Source organism: Prunus mume, linkage group LG8 (genome assembly GCF_029339155.1).
Source record: "Prunus mume cultivar Tortuosa linkage group LG8, ASM2933915v1, whole genome shotgun sequence".
NCBI lineage: Eukaryota > Viridiplantae > Streptophyta > Magnoliopsida > Rosales > Rosaceae > Prunus > Prunus mume.
The window spans coordinates 7108473-7125023 of record NC_142705.1 but is presented as its reverse complement, the minus strand read 5'-3'; the positions used below and the strand labels follow the sequence as shown (position 1 = coordinate 7125023).

Below are 16551 nucleotides of genomic sequence, written 5' to 3'. Positions count from 1 at the left end.
GGAGCATGCCAAAAAAAGAAGTGAAGCTACTCTACTGTGAACGCGAGAGCCTTCGAAATGGCGCCTAAAAGAGAGAAGGAAGCCATCCCTGTCGTGGAGCTAGACAGCGACGACGATAACGGTGCCGGAGTCGGAGCACCAAACCAGAACAACAATGCCTCGTCGACCGGAGCACCGCCGCAAGCCACATCTCAACCGCAGCAACAGCCCTTGGCTCCCAACTGTCAAACCCTAGACTCTCGTAGTTTCTGGAAAGCCGGCGATTATGCCGTGGGACCCACCGCCAGGCCCTATATTGCCCAAGGGCAGCTGGAACATGCCCGGGTCCATCCCAAGTTTCTTCATTCCAATGCTACTTCGCATAAATGGGCTTTTGGCGGTAAGCTCTTCTTCCTCTTTACATGTTTAGCGAAATTGGGTTTCTTCCTAATTTTCAACTAATTCACTCAATTTTCGTTCTGCTTATTTGTTTTTTGTTTGCAGCCATTGCTGAGCTATTGGACAATGCTGTTGATGAGGTGAGCTTTAGCTTATGGTGTTATGCCTTTCTATATGTGTTTATGCACCCAAAAGTGAAGAAAAAGGAAAGTAAGACATTAAATCCTTGTTCTTCTTTTTTTCTCTACCTTAATAAAGGTACAAAATGGTGCAACTTTTGTGAGAGTTGATAAAATTGATGTTGTGAAAGATAACTCCCCAGCCTTACTTTTCCAAGGTATGGCTTCAATTGTTAAGTTTATTAATTTGTGGTTGATATGTGATTTCTTAAACAGTAAAGAAATTGCAAATGGTGACGCTTTCTGTGCAGATGATGGTGGGGGAATGGATCCTGAAGGTATGCGCAAATGCATGAGCTTGGGTTATTCTACTAAGAAGGCAAACACGACTATTGGGCAATGTAATTATACCGATCTTCTTGTTTCATTAGCTGTTGGCTTGATTTGTCAGTTTATCATTTGCACAGTTATGTGATTCTGTATGTTTATTTTCAACGATGTCATTTTTGTTGGACTATTTTTCAAGGAGTTGCATGTATAGCCAGGTTTTAGAATTTGTTTTGTTTATGCTAAAGAAATATTTGCAAGCGTTTGCATGTTTTTGTTCATCTTGCCGTCTGACAGCTTTTACATTTCAGATGGTAATGGATTCAAGACAAGTACCATGCGGCTAGGTGCTGATGTCATTGTTTTCAGCCGTGCAATTCGTGCAGGGTATTTTTAATTTCTTTTTCTTTTTAATTTACTTTCCTGTCAAACTAGATGAGGCAATCAACTCCCACCCTTTACCATATTTCTTTTCCACCACGTCCGCACACATTTACAACCATATGCCCAAATATGGTTGATTAACACATCCAACCTCATGAAACTAAAGGTTCCGACTTGAAGCTACGATTTAAACCTAATGGTTGTGTATGCATTTAGCTTGGATTTGTGTGATTTTTCCAAAATTTTCATTGATTGATATATGCGCACTCATGTGGGTTAGTATATTCTTTTTCCCTAATTATTTTATCTTGACATAAATAAAATTTCCACTTGCAGAATTGAGTTAAAAAATTCAATGTTATGACTTACTTTCCCCTTACACCTGTCTTTTAGCAAAGCTACCCAGAGTGTTGGTCTATTATCTTATACGTTCCTCCGGAGAACTGGACAGGATGATGTTATTGTTCCAATGGTATTGTTTGGCCCGCTAACATCAAGCTTCTATTTTCCTCCTTGAGACTTTGCAGTGAAATCCGTGTACACAATTAACACTTCAGTTTTATTTGTATTGCAGATTGATTTTGACATCTCTGGAAACTGGGTTGAACCAATAACTTATGGCTCGCAGGATGACTGGACTTCTAATTTGAAAACAATCCTAGAATGGTCTCCCTTTGCATCAAAGGAGGATCTCATGCTACAGGTTATTTGATTTGAGTCTTCTTACAGAAATATCATCATCTACCTAAGTTTATTAACTTAAAAGCAACTGTTTGACAGAAGTTGTACATTGGTAGTATCTGCTTTCAGATGGTTGTTACCTAGTTGGAAGGGGTTGTGTGGATATGTTACAGATTTATCATGCAGGAGATGCCCTTGCTTTCGGTCTTCATGTTTCCTTAAGCTATTAGAACAAAGAGTTTATATTGGTACATGGATTTGAACAATCCCATAGTGGTGTTGCAGGCAGAAACATATGCTCGGTTTGCCCTTACTTTGATATCCTTTGAGAAATAGGGAAATAGGTTTTAATATCTGTAGTTACTAAGGCCACGCAGTTAGTGCCTGCACTGACTTTTTCCAGCATCCCATGATGCCTTCAGCTATCACATTTCTACAACCACAGTAGTGGATATACAGGCTGCCCTTTTTTTTAACCGAATGTACAGGCTCTGATTACTGCATGCACTACTTACTATTTTATAGGTTGCCGTCAACATACGTTGTTCCCTGACTGGTTTTTGTTCTTGTTCTTGATTTTATAATTTCTATTTTCCAGTTTGAGGAAATTGGAGCCCATGGAACAAGAATAGTTATATACAATTTGTGGCTAAATGATGAAGGAATATATGAACTGAGTTTTGATGATGATGATGAGGTATGCCGTACTTATTCAGAAGAACGTAAATTGTAAAAGCTTTCTTAAGGACATATTTTAGTTATATATATTAAGAGCTGTCTTATTATGAATTACTGATTTACTAAAAAATTTCATCTACATGTCTGAACTTCAGAATTTTAACGGAATAACTGAATGATTTAGTGTTCCTCATTAACTGGTTAAGTCAACTCAGTTAAACTATGCCCTGATAACCACTAATTGGCTATAATTCTCTTTTTCAGCATTTCTGAAGATGATCCTTTTATCTTATAACTTATTCTACACAATGATGAATATAAAAATGCTTTGTATGATATTTCAACCCCTTAAAACATGCACGAATGCGAACATACACAAAGTTTTTTGTGACATCAAGCATGCAAAACTTGCAAAAACTGAGTATATTGGTATATCATGTTATTTTGAATTTTTTTTCTAATGAAAAAGAAACTTTGTGTACAATTTTAATAGATTAATGTTAACAGGGTACTCCATATACTTTATTTCAAAAGTTGGAGGGAGGAAACATATTCATTGATATAGATTAGAGGATCCTAATATTCATAGTATTTGTGGTTCTTTTGTTTGATGTAGGATATACGGTTGAGAGATGAAGCTGCCGGTGGAAAGTCAACTAAAATACAACAGAAAATACAATCCCATATATCTTACCGTATGCGCTATTCATTGAGGGTAACTTATCAAAATTTTATGAAATTTCTGTTTTCAGCATTATTGGTTTGACAGACTGAGACGATTCTAATTCAATCATATTCTTTTGGTCAGGCATATGCTTCCATTCTGTACCTCAGAACATTCACGAACTTCAAAATTGTATTAAGGGGAAAACCTATACAGCAATATCATATTAAAGATGACTTGAAATATTTAGAAGTAAAAACATACAGGCCTCAGATAACAACATTGAATGAGGTAAGATAAAAGCATCAATCCTTATCTAGTGATCTTTCCTTTTCCCTGCAATAATCTTCTTGAGCTCTGAAGTTTTCTTGAGTTTTTGGAGAAGTAATCTCAAGTGAATGAAAAAAAGTCACTGTGGAAGTTCTATAGTTTTGAAAAATCGAAGAGAGTAGATGGTAAAATCATGATTTCGTTGTTTAAGGTTATAGTGGAAACAACCATTGGATTCATAAAGGAGGCGCCTGATCTTGGAGTTACTGGATTCAACCTGTACCATAAAAATCGCCTCATCAGGGTATGTTTTGAAAATGCTGAAGTGCACTTTCTATATATTTGATTTTTACGTTGCTTTCACTGTGAATTAATATATCTCATATGGAAGTTCAAGATCGGAATTTAATTTTTAGTCGCACTGCATTCTGAACTTCAGTTGATTATTTTGATCCCTGTACAGTTGAGTTCTTCCATGAAAGTTTATGGGGTTCCAAGTTGGTTACATGATAAGGATGAGCATTGTGTAATTGTGGGCCAGTAATTCCAATTAGTTTACTAAGGCAGCGAGTTTGTTTACATTGTTGCAGCCCTTTTGGAAAGTCACAGCTGATGGTTCTTCGAAAGGGAACGGTGTTGTTGGTATCATTCTTTAACTCTGTATTTCTCACTTAGATATGTTCTGGTTGTATTCATTTACTTAATTTTATTAATATATTACAGGAATTCTTGAAGCAAATTTTATAGAGCCAGCACATGATAAACAGGATTTTGAGAGATCTTCATTGTTTTTCCGTCTTGAAACTAGGCTGAAACAAATGGTAAATGAGTACTGGTGAGTTACTTTAACTTGCAATTTACAGGCAACTTTTTGCCCATAAGGGTAGGGAATCTGGGGATAACATTTTCGCTGCGCCAATCGTCACTCTTGTCGTTTCAGTGTTGAGGATGTTTGGTCCTAATAAAAAAAAGAAAAAGAAACTGGTGGTAAGTTACTTACATTAAAAAGGTGCAAAAGGGTTTATATCATAGGCGCACTGGGGGGTGTACGTAAGAAAGACCAGGCATAAAAGAGAAGTAAACAATACTAAATCCAAAAATAAAAATGAAAATTGCATACTTCTTTATCTATTATAAAGTGGTCTCAGGGAAGAAGCTTTCACTCCATGAGTTGGAGCTTGATTCCACTGTAGGTCTAGACATTCATAAAAGTTAAAATGAGTGCACCATAGAAGCAAACTTTGGTCTCCATTTTAGATTCCAAGCATTTTTCCCTTGGCATTTATAGATGAATGGAATATTAGGTGTGCTATCTAGTAGTGTACATTGATGCATCAGAAGGGTTTCTCTCATGAAATATGTCAAGGTACTATCAATCGCTCTACTAGCGTCCGTTTACACTTTCCATACATCCTTCTCTCGTACACAAACACACATGGTTTGGTGTACTTTAGTTTGATGTGTTTTTCCGACACAGAATGATGTATTTTTACACTTGTCTGAGTTGTGGAAATTGTTCTGGACAAGACAGGAAAACCAATTGTCACTTTGTGGGATATCAGCCCATTGGTGCACGCAACCTGCAGAAGGATCATACTTTTAAACCTTCTGTTGGAGTTACTCCAAAAGATATGCATCTGGATCAAACTATGGCTGGCCTTTCTGCTAATGTCCTTCAAAATGATTCGCGAACTGTAAGTGATTTCTGGTTTGCTTCTTAGCACTGTTATCCCAATCTATTTAGTATAGTTGACAGCAAGCACATGCAGGTTAGGAACATTCTTGGTTAAACTCCTTACCGTGGATGTCCAAATGGCTGAGGAGTTATGTTGATGAGTTTGCTGACAGTCTGGTCACTAGCTTCGGTGTCTTAAATGTTTGCAGTGTTCATTTTTTCCTATGACTATCATATGTTGTTATGTATTGCAATGCGCAGGAATTAGTTCTAACTTGAAAAATCTTATTTGTCAGTAACTAAACAAGAACATACCATTAACCAATAATCACCTGAAATGCTTAACTGTGAATGTATTGACACAGCCACTTAAAGTTTTAGGAGAACATTGTATCAGCAGGTTCACCACATTCATGTTCATAAACATTTATAAAATAAAAAAATGTTGTCGTGTACGATGGTTTCTAAGGGAATGGGCCACAATGGATCCTCTATTTCTCTGTATCATTGCCTTAGTTTTCTTTTTGGTTGAAGTATTCTTACATTGTTGAATGCAAATGCAGAAGTCATCGGAAGTAGTGATGTCTGCCGACAATAGAGAGCCCATGTCAGTTGATGAGATATGTGAAGAGAATATACAACTTTTCATGAGGTATCATTTTAATTTTATATTCGATAAAATAGTCTGGAATTCATTTGTATATCCTTGTTATGAACTCCTCTAGGTTCAAGTACCAGACATATTAGTTGGGGGTAGGGCTAGAATTCACATGCTATATGATGTGGCTCTTTATGATTTTTTTTGAGTTGAACCCAACAAAACCCTTGTGCTACAGGTGTGAGGCACAGGTGCAGAAGGAGACTGAGTTGAGGCAGACGGTATGTATAAACTCGTATCCAAATTACTTCTTTGATTCATACTTCATCACCTCAACTTACTGCCTGAGTTACTTGAATAATGGGATACTGAGTTTTGCCTTTTGTTTCTGGAATGAAACAGATTGAAAACCTAGAGAAGGAATTGGAGATGGCCAAAAGGAAGAGCGCTCAACTTGCCTCATATTTAGAGACAAAGAGGAAGCAAAAGATAATGAAACAACCTACCGAAACGGTTTGATAAAATCTTTGAACTACATTCTGAACCGGTCACTGCAACTAGACCAACGTTGAAGGGATCCACCTACCGACACTTCTGAATTTGTATAGACCGTAGCTATAGATCACTTGTTTTTGTGCTTTTGGACAAGCGCTTCACAGGCCTACTCCACCTTAGTTCTGGATATAATTTGAAGAATGCTTAATACTACGAAAGAATGTACATGAACGTATGTAATGAAATGTGAAAAAATGAATGCAACTCTTTGGAAGCCTCAAAGCTTCTTTATTCTCCAAGTTGCCTTCATTTGTTACAGTGCTAGCTCATTTACACAATTTGTTGCCTTAGTTTTCTCCCTCGAGATTACTGCAGATTATTGTCATGGGTGCAAAGTGGAGAGCACACTGTCCTAAATATTTTTAGTACTATAATAATATAGACTATGATTAATATGGATTATAATTTTTTTTGGTTTTCGGAAAAGAGGGAATAAAAACAGGACTTCGGGTTCAGAGAGCTAGAAGTCCCCAGTCAGAATGGTGATGGCTTTTCTTTCAAGTAGTCCCAAAACTCGCGTGCTTTGCGGTGTGCGAATACCAACAATAGCTTGTAAAGAGATCTCTGGCGGTTCATGTCACGATTTCACCTCGACTCTGCGGTGTGAGACGCTTTCATTCTTAGAAAGGTTGGCCTGGACTACCTTATTAGCACGAGCAGCAGGGTGGACTGGGGCCATCAGATCGATCAAGACCTTGTCTAGCTAACACACTCTTAACCCTTTTTTTGGGTGAATGAGTTGAAAATTGTATAAAATTTTTAAATGATGGAATTTAGATTTTCATCGTCTAAATTTTTGACAAATAATAATTTTAATGTTTGAATTTATATATGTTAAATTTTGTCCTTGAAAAATTCCTTTGGGACATTGGTGGAATGCTTGACAAACAATAGAAATAACAATTTCCTCTCTTCAATTCCCTACTCTTAGCTAAATCCTTAGTTATTCTTCTCCATCTAAACATACAAATTGGTGATGAGCAAAAATGTAATTAGAAAAAAAGAAAGAATTGGTGACGTGTACTACCGTTGCAGTAATCTATTGCCTTAACGAACGTGGCAAAAGCCAAAGAGAGAGGAAGGGGTTTCGGAAGTCACAACGCCGTCGTCCGAAAGCTGGAGGTAAAATCTAGCCGAAAGTAACGGCCTCACAGTCTCAGAGACTCAGAGGCTCAACTCAACTCTGCAGCTAAGCAAGCAAAGCAAGCACTGTAGCCTCTGCAAAATTGGGTTCTCACTGGACGAGGCTTCAACATGAGGAAGCGAGATTTGGCCATTCTCATGCTCTCTGCTTTCGCCATCTTCTTTTCTCTTCAGGTCAGCTCCCCCAAAACCCTAACAAACCCTAAGCACGAACGAATTTTTCGTTCTTTTTAATCGAATTGAATTGCTTCTGATTGGCTTTGTTTTTGGAATTTCAGCACGAGGGTGATTTTTCGTTCAGAGAGGCATGGATGCATCTCTCCGATGACTACCCCTTCAAGTACGAAGCCGACCGTCTCCCTCCGCCGATCGTCGCCGATCTCAACGGTGACGGCAAGAAAGAAGTCCTCGTGGCCACCCACGATGCCAAAATCCAGGTCTTTCTCTCTCACTCTTTCACTTCATTTTCATGTTAGCTTTCTTTTAATAACAAGCAGTGTTGTTGCTTACTTGTTGGCTTTGGTTGGGGGTTTTGTGTTATTGTTATCATTAGGTTTTGGAGCCTCATAGTAGGCGTGTGGATGAAGGATTCAGTAATGCTCGCGTGCTTGCGGAGGTGAGCCTGTTGCCTGACAAAATCCGCATCTCCTCCGGCAGACGCCCCGTGGCAATGGCTACTGGGGTTATCGACAAGCTCAGACCTGGGCAAAGACCCAGGCAGGTTTTGGTGGTTGTTACGTCGGGTTGGTCTGTCATGTGCTTCGATTCCAACCTCAAAAAGCTCTGGGAAGTCAATTTGCAGGTTTGTGTCAAGTTTCAATTTTGTTCACACCTTTCTTGGAAAATGTTACTTGGCTCGTTAGCTACCAGTGACGTAATGGTGCTATTTGTTTTAATGCACATTCTTGTTCTTATTGGCATTTCTACAGGAGGATTTTCCACATAATGCTCATCATAGGGAGATTGCCATCTCCATTAGCAATTACACCTTGAGGCATGGGGATACAGGATTGGTGATTGTTGGTGGAAGGATGGAAATGCAGCCTCATGTATGTTTTTTGTTGTATTTATGTCAACTTTGTTTACATTTATTCTGGGTTGACAAATCAAACTTCTATTTCTGGTCTCCGTTACGGAGAAGTAATGGATAAAGCATGTATGATTACAAATTCACCCAACTGCAGGCCATCTTTTTGATTCATAACTTCTAAACAATTCATCGGGTATGATGGCCGAGGCACTATCCACTAACTTTAGAAGTCCTGCATCCAGTGTCATCACAAACTTTTAGCATTCCTGCATCTGCATTTTGACCTGTTGATACTGTATTAATGTTTAATCTGATGACTCTAAATGTTAATCATTCCTCAATGCTCTTAGAAATAATTTCTTCTGTGATCTTTAGATTTCCCTGGACCCTTTTGAAGAAATTGGGAGGACAGAGAGAAGTGCTGATCAGCATAGAAGAAATCTAACTGAAAAGGAGGTAAAAGCATTTTTTGGCTTACGCATGAAAAAGTCTTGTATGATTTCATAATTACTCTTTTTGTGGTTAGAGTAGATAATTTGTTTTCAGTCTTTTGCATTTACTGAAGCATTATAACTTTCTTGGTGTAAGGCATGATAGTGTATATGTTCTCTTTATATTTTGAGCTTCTAAATGGATGAACTATAGAAAGCCAGTAATAACAGCTGGAGTTCTTTTTCTGTTTAGTTATTCATAGTAGAGTTTTGTTTTTTGGTTATTAGTAGTAGAGTGTTTTGATGATTTTTTCTTTTTGTCTCAGGCTTCTGAGAATTCAGGAACTGTGGATTTACGCCATTTTGCTTTGTTTGCATTTGCTGGTGGCTCTGGAACAATTCGATGGACCAGAAAGAGTGAGGTGCTTTATATTGTTACTTTTTTTTCATATGCTTCCTATTTTGGCACTTTACTGCTTCATGATATGCTAAAATGATTTCCTCATAAAAAGAAAGTCAGTTGCTTTTTTCTTGAGGTATTGCTATTTTGGAGGATGACTCTTTTCCCCGTCCTTTTCCATTTTGTGTACAACTTGGGTATCAGTAAGTTTGTCGCAGACTCATTGAAAACTATTGAAGAGTCCAAATATAGAACTATTAATGTGGGTTATAATACTAATCTTCATTGAGCTTTGGTGTGTAGATACTTCAGTGCCTTTCCTAGAATTTTATATCAGTCTATAAACACTTAGAATTGTGCTGCCATTGTAATATATCATCAATTTTCAATCACTCAAGACATTAACTTTTTAGTGTAAAATGTCCAGAATTTCTCTTGTATAATGTTTAGCAGGTGTAGCAAGAAGCTTTCATCATAGGGTCTAATTTATGAGCGTTGCTATTACACTACTACCTAGTGTCCACCTCTTCTCAAATAGATGATTTATCTTTTGGTTAAGCTTATTGAACTATCTGACTTCTCAAGTAGCTAATCATATCGTTTGGTTGTTTAGAATATTGAAGAACATTCTTCAGATGCATCACGGTTAATTCCACAGCATAACTACAAGCTTGATGTTCAGGCTTTGAACAGTCGTCAACCAGGAGAGGTATGTTATTCTGCCATTTTATAAAATGGCATGGTTTACCTGTTTCTGTTGCTCAATGTCGGATGTCTTAATCCCTATACTCATTGTTTTTTGTATAGTAATTTTGTGAAATGGGCCAAACATATAACATGTTTGAGTTCTGACTTGACATGGGCCTGAATGAGCTCTTATGGAAATCTCTCTCTCTCTCTCTCTCTCTCTCTCTCTCTCTCTCTCCCTCTATTATTAGTTCCATCTTGTTGCTGTAGTTTCTTATGATTCATTCTTGTTGGGGTCAAATTTCTGATATGTTTTTGTGAGATAAGCTCACTGATACAGATTAAATTGTAGTTTGAATGTAGGGAATTCAGAGACTCTATCCTTGGAGTTATGCCACATCACTGGGTAGGTTAAAAATACTGTCTTTTACTCGATTCATTGAACCTTTGTTCTATTCATTGTATTTCTTTTAGGTGGCAAGTGATTTTCCAATTTTTGTGCCATCATCAGGATAGAAGAGAAGATACTTTGTTGGAACTTGCAAGGTTCAAGAGGCACAAAAGGAAAATATTGAAGAGAACATCTGGAAAGACTATTAACTACCCTTTCCACAAGCCTGAAGAAAACCATCTTCCTGGAAAAGACTCAACAAAAAAAATTTCTAACTTCATTGGAAAAGCTGCACAGTATGCTGGCTCTGCAAAACCTAAGAAGGTGTGACTTGTGAACTACTTATAGGTAGAATTGTTGATTGTCTTTAGAAATGGCTTTTTAACCTGTTTATATTTCTGATGCAGCCATTTCCATATATTCCTACCATAACAAACCACACACAACTTTGGTGGGTTCCTAATGTTGTTGTAGCTCATCAAAAAGAAGGAATAGAAGCTATTCACTTAGCATCTGGTCGCCCTTTTTGTAAGGTAAACAAAATGCCCGCACAATTTCCCTCGTAGTGCCGTAACCAAAGTGAAATTGCACGATATAATAGCTGTACATGCCTCTGTTTGGGCAACAAATGGCCAACTGTTTTTCTTTCTTTTTTTAAAATTCAATTTTGAGATAATTCACCCTGCTTCAGCTCAGTCCTTTTTTTTTAATACTTTTTTTTATTGGAAATATTCCTGTGGTTTTAGGTCACCACCTTTTGCTTATGTATCTAATATGGACATACTTCTCTACATTAATATATTCTGCTTAAACTATGTTTGTGTTGAGTAATATTTTATGTTATATTAGCCTTAGCCAGTAAAATTAAAATTTGTTGATCTCACCAGCTTCATCTTCAAGAGGGTGGCCTTCATGCTGATATAAATGGTGATGGAGTCCTAGATCATGTCCAGGTGCATATCTCTTTGCTTTCTAGTCTTATATCTCAACTGTAATTGGTCTTGAACAGCCAAATAAATGAACAAAAGCTGCTCAGTGGATGTTGGAAGTTAATGTCTGTTGAGTTTTGATTACCTACCTCTTCAATTTCCCATTTATTCAGAGGTTCAGTGATGTACAGGGAGCATGCTAAGTAATTTAGCTTACATTAATCCAGCCCTTTCGTGCAATTATATGGATAAAATTTGATCTAAAGCACAATGATATGTATCTTATGATTGGTGACTGCAACCACAAAAAATGCTAGTTTGCATATTAGGTTCCCCTTGCATTTATACCGGCACGGTACATGTGTGAAGTCTTTATATTTTTTAATGGAGGTGCACAGCAGCAGAAAAGCAAATATTTTGCATATGAATTTCAATCAAGTGGTGGCCTTTCCTTTGAATATTACATTTTGCTATTGGCTGAATCCTGGGTGAAAAGCGTGACAGAATATGTTCCTTCTCTTCAGGCTGTAGGGGGAAATGGTGCTGAGCAGACTGTTGCCAGTGGATCCATGGAAGTGCTCCGCCCCTGTTGGGCTGTTGCGACCTCTGGTGTACCTGTACGAGAACAACTATTTAATGCTTCTATATGCCATCATTCCCTTTTTAACTTATTCCAACACGGAGAATATTCAAGAAACTTTGGTCGAACTCATGATTTAGCTTCATTGGAGGTAGCAACTCCCATTCTCATCCCAAGAAGTGATGGCCATAGGCATCGTAAGGGAAGCCATGGTGATGTTGTCTTCTTGACAAATCGTGGTGAGGTATGCATGCTAATCTGGGTCCTTTTAGTCTTCTTCCTGTGGTTATCTTGAGAATGGACCTTTGTTTGGATTATCAGATCAAAATGGTTTTGAATCTAATTTCAATACACGAATCTCAGATTGCACCAAAAAGTTGTTTGACCTTTATAGTTGTCATATCACTCAAAAGTTGCTAGAACCTTTAAAATGTTGGCATCAAATCGAGGCGTTTTCAGAATGAAATTTCATTTATGCTTATTAAAATTCCTTGCATGATTGATTGGGACAATTATATTTGGAGGTGCTCAAATGAATCGCACAGGATTGCTTGCATAATTCAGTTGTTAGCCAGCAAGGTGCACGCATCTGTTATCTTATGCTGAGTTGGAATCTTAAAAGTGTTGTTTCTCACAGGTAACATCATACTCCCCTGGGTTGCATGGTCATGGTGCTGTTTGGCAGTGGCAGCTTTCGACGGGTGCTATATGGTCAAATCTTCCATCTCCATCAGGGATGATGGAATCTGGTATAGTGGTACCTACACTGAAGTCATTCTCGTTACGAGTCCATGATAATCAACAAGTGATCCTTGCTGCTGGAGAACAAGAGGCTGTCGTGATATCTCCTGGAGGAAGTATTTTAACATCAGTTGACCTTCCATCACCACCTACACACACCCTGGTCACTGAGGACTTCTCGAACGATGGCCTCACTGATCTTATCATTGTGACCAACACTGGGGTGTACGGGTTCGTACAGACCAGGCAACCAGGCGCCCTCTTCTTCAGCACCCTGGTTGGTTGCCTCATACTTGTAATGGGAGTCGTATTTGTTACCCAACACCTCAACTCCATAAAGGGCAAACCCCGTGCTTCATCTGCTCAGTGAAAGCAGCACTGCTTTCATAATGAATATACTAAACGAATGATTGCCACAGCCCTGAAGAAGCAAAGAGAGTTCATTGATATCTTCCTTTGATGAAGAAAACTCGGCATAAGCCTGACGGAGGGTTGTATCCTTTAGCCTTAGAAACAGCATCTGATTGATGAGCTGCCATAGACCTGCCTCCCCGTGTTCTCAGTCATACTCCTGTAGCAGTTCATTTACTCCTGTTAGCTTTGCATGTAAAAGCCTTATATTTAAACATGGGGGAAGCTTTCAGACTGATCCCCTGTTTTTTTCTTTCTTTAATATAGAAAATTTTGGTATATAAATTTTACTGTTCTGCTTGCTTTTGCATCTAATTTTTCATAAGCTTACAAATTAAACTTTATATGCTGTATTTCAACCTCTGCGTTTTCTTTTGGTCACCAAGTTACTTTTTTTTTTTCTATTTGCTAAAGAATTATTGGGTCTCCTTTTGCTTGCCGAAGGGTGCTTGCCAAATGGGTGGGTGCAGCTAAATCATGCCAATCTAGTGAAATTTTAGTAGGTTTCAAAGAAGAAACAGCCACCAACCTTTTTTGGAGAACCTTCTTATCAAAAGGAGCCGGCGATGGTATATTAAACTCACACACACTACACGGATAGGACTCAAATCTATAACCTTTCCTTGAAGGAGCAATTGCGCCAAACCACTACATTAGTAGCCCTTTGCAAACAGCTACGAACTTTAGTACAAAAGATTGTTGAAAATAACACTAAGCACAAAAAAATGATATACAACGCGATTGGAATTACTGCTCTCATTGATTGATTTGAGTGCAACTTAATTCTCTTTGTTTACCCAAAAAAGAAATTAAAAAGGCATTTCAGTACATATATATATGTCATTATATTGAAATGTTGACAAACCTTCACGACATTCTCTATTTAAATCCCAAATGGCTTTCACTTTCATGCATGTCATTTCAAAAAGGTCCCCCATATCAATCCATTTCAAAGAGATTTCTTGAAGAAAAGTAAGATATTGCTACAAGAAAATTCCGTGGGGCAGAAAGCTAGTGGGAGGTCTAGGTCTCATTCAAGCACCTTATGACTAAAGTCAATACAAACAAGTATACCCAAGATGCCTTTGTTCTTGGATCCAAAACCTAGGGAAAGGTTTTTATTTTTGAATTCTTTTTTTAAATATATATTAAATTATAATAAGATGGCTTTAAATTAATTAATTTCTTCAAATTGATTATGTGTGTGGTTTTGCAATATGGGTTGTCAACTTGTCAACCTAATTTGGAAGGGATAAATGAAAATAAACTACAAGTAACGGTCAAGAGATGAAGCAACCAAAAGAATATTTACTGGTCCATGAAGAGACAATTCATCGCAGATGAACAAGGCTTGGTCTTCCAAAATGTGCCTCAAAAGTCACGGCTTCAACCCCTTTTTACTTGCAGCCTTGTTTTGTGCTGCTGACAGAAGACACACAGGCTTTCGAGTTAATTATGGAAACAAAAACAAAACTTAACTTGCACCAATTTGCTCTTGCTCTCTCTCTCTCTCTCTCTCTCTCTCTCTCTCTCTCTCTCTACTGCTTTCTCAGAATTTGCAAATAGCGCTCGGGAGGGAGGAAAACAGCTAGTTGAGATGAGAGAGAAGGCCAAAGCAAAATTAGCTTTTTTTGCAGCAGAATTGCACTTGTTGAGGGACCACAATAATTCAACAATGGCCCCCAACACACACACACACACAAAACCACATTATGTCTTTCTTGGGCTCACTCTACTCTACCACCCTAGAGCTGATCAAAATGCATGCCAACCCGCCTGCCTATGATTGCCCTAATACACCATGACAAACCCTAGTGCTCTCTTTGATTGTGCCATGGCTTGGCTTACTATGGAAATCTAGCCATTTCTGGTGCTTAACTATATTGGTCTATGGGTCTCTAGACATAAATATATATCTTATGTGCAAGGAGAAAATTAAAGGCCAAATAAAACTCACTGCCAAACATTACAAGAACCCTAATAATATGGGTCTGAGTTTTTCTTGCACATTTCTGTACTGACAAAAGTAGCTACGCAAGTGTGTGTGTGTATATATATATATATATGGAGAGAGAGAGAGAGAGAGAGAGAGAGAGAGAGCTATTAGCTAGCTGGTCTGGTGGCAAACACAAGTCTGAGATATTCTAGACCGTGATTATGTGATATACAGTAATAAAGCTGTTGGGTTACAGGCTGTTGAAAGCTTTCCTGCTATAGGAGAGAGCTAGCAATGTTTTAGTGGAAGAAATACTTCCCTACTCCGGTTGTATTAATTGTCCCATTCTTCCCATCACTTTCTTCCTTAGATACTGTACGATCTCTCATAATTGTATAGAGAAAATGTGCTATAATAGAGTTAAGAATAATGCAAATGTTGTAGTTGTGATAACATTATTTGATGTGACTCCATCTGATTTGCAGAATAATAATATTACAGATACAAAAAAATATGATTATATTAGAACATACCTTCTTGAACGTCAAATTCATTTTGGGCCATATGAAGATAAAATGAATTAATTAGGCAAAAATGGTTGAATTTAAAAAGGAAGTAGTTGAATGTACGTAGGTCAAAGTATTGGAGAAATTATAGGTGCAAATTGGTTTCCCTAATACAAGACAAACTTTCCATTGTATTTGGAAGATAGTAGAGGAAAGTCGCTTGTCAGCGGCTACAGAAAAACTGTGGTCTAAAGCGTGTACAAATACAGCTAGACCGCAGTCGGGCAACAATTTCCATGCATTTGCAAACTATATATAGTTTGAATATCGTAACATTCAATCGGTGCAACTTAGGTCAACTTAACCAAAATCTGAGCTTTTGTTTCTCAACTACGCATTTAGATTTAGAACTACTTCCACTTGATCGATGTCCTGATTGACAATAACCTACCCATTTACATGACTACAGATTGTATATTTGTACGTCTTCTGACGAAAAACGTAACATTTTAATGCGTCCATGTGAAGGGTATTTTGTACGAAGATGATATTACCACTCCACTCTACGCAATACTTGCAGTGTACATATTCTACAATACGTGTTTTACCATGATTAACACTACGATGAAAAGCGGTGATCGATTAAAGGCGGTGATTGATATTTTTCATGGTAAACTAAATAGGATCTTGAGATTTTTGACAAGATACTTTTAAATGGGAAACAGTCGATGAAGAAAATGGATGGATACAAACATTGAAAATTCAATTCCCGACAGGAACTTGCCCAGTTGTCCAGGGAAGGAATATTTATTCTCGATCTTGTGCTGCTCAAGAAAACATGATATTCTGAGTGGAAGTTTTTTTTTTTTCTTTTTAAATTTAAATTATTTATTTTTTAATAGCCGAAAAACATGGGCGTCATTCTCATCATTATTTCTGGTAAAAGTAAATATCAATTATTTTTGCATTGGGAATGCCTGGCTTTCCCTATATTATATTATATACTAATGATATATTTTTTTCACCAAACATAATAA

At 37.6% G+C, this 16551-nt stretch overlaps 2 protein-coding genes across 3 annotated transcripts; both read left to right on the top strand.

Annotated features, from left to right (window-relative positions):
* The first annotated feature begins 1 nt into the window (after window position 1).
* Window positions 2-6568, top strand: LOC103340154 (protein MICRORCHIDIA 2-like). 2 transcript variants are annotated; one of them, XM_008243540.3, is made up of 17 exons: window positions 2-379; window positions 484-518; window positions 637-715; window positions 809-898; window positions 1136-1211; window positions 1602-1680; window positions 1783-1911; window positions 2488-2586; window positions 3184-3282; window positions 3376-3522; window positions 3713-3805; window positions 4092-4143; window positions 4225-4336; window positions 5033-5195; window positions 5740-5828; window positions 6013-6055; window positions 6177-6568. In XM_008243540.3, exons 1-17 carry the CDS (start codon window positions 58-60, stop codon window positions 6291-6293), a joined length of 1824 nt encoding a protein of 607 aa, XP_008241762.2. In that variant the 5' UTR covers window positions 2-57; the 3' UTR covers window positions 6294-6568. The 2 variants fall into 2 exon arrangements, with proteins under 2 accessions (XP_008241762.2, XP_088898798.1); XM_089042672.1 differs by lacking the exon at window positions 637-715 and having other exon boundaries at window positions 11-379; window positions 774-898.
* Window positions 6569-7252: 684 nt separating this feature from the next.
* LOC103340161 (FG-GAP repeat-containing protein) lies at window positions 7253-13357 on the top strand. The gene is made up of 13 exons (XM_008243547.3): window positions 7253-7646; window positions 7751-7909; window positions 8026-8274; window positions 8402-8521; window positions 8878-8958; window positions 9260-9355; window positions 9947-10042; window positions 10373-10426; window positions 10532-10735; window positions 10819-10944; window positions 11299-11364; window positions 11865-12164; window positions 12558-13357. The coding sequence occupies exons 1-13, from the start codon at window positions 7584-7586 to the stop codon at window positions 13029-13031; spliced, it is 2088 nt and encodes a 695-aa protein (XP_008241769.2). The 5' UTR covers window positions 7253-7583; the 3' UTR covers window positions 13032-13357.
* The last annotated feature ends 3194 nt before the right edge of the window (window positions 13358-16551 follow it).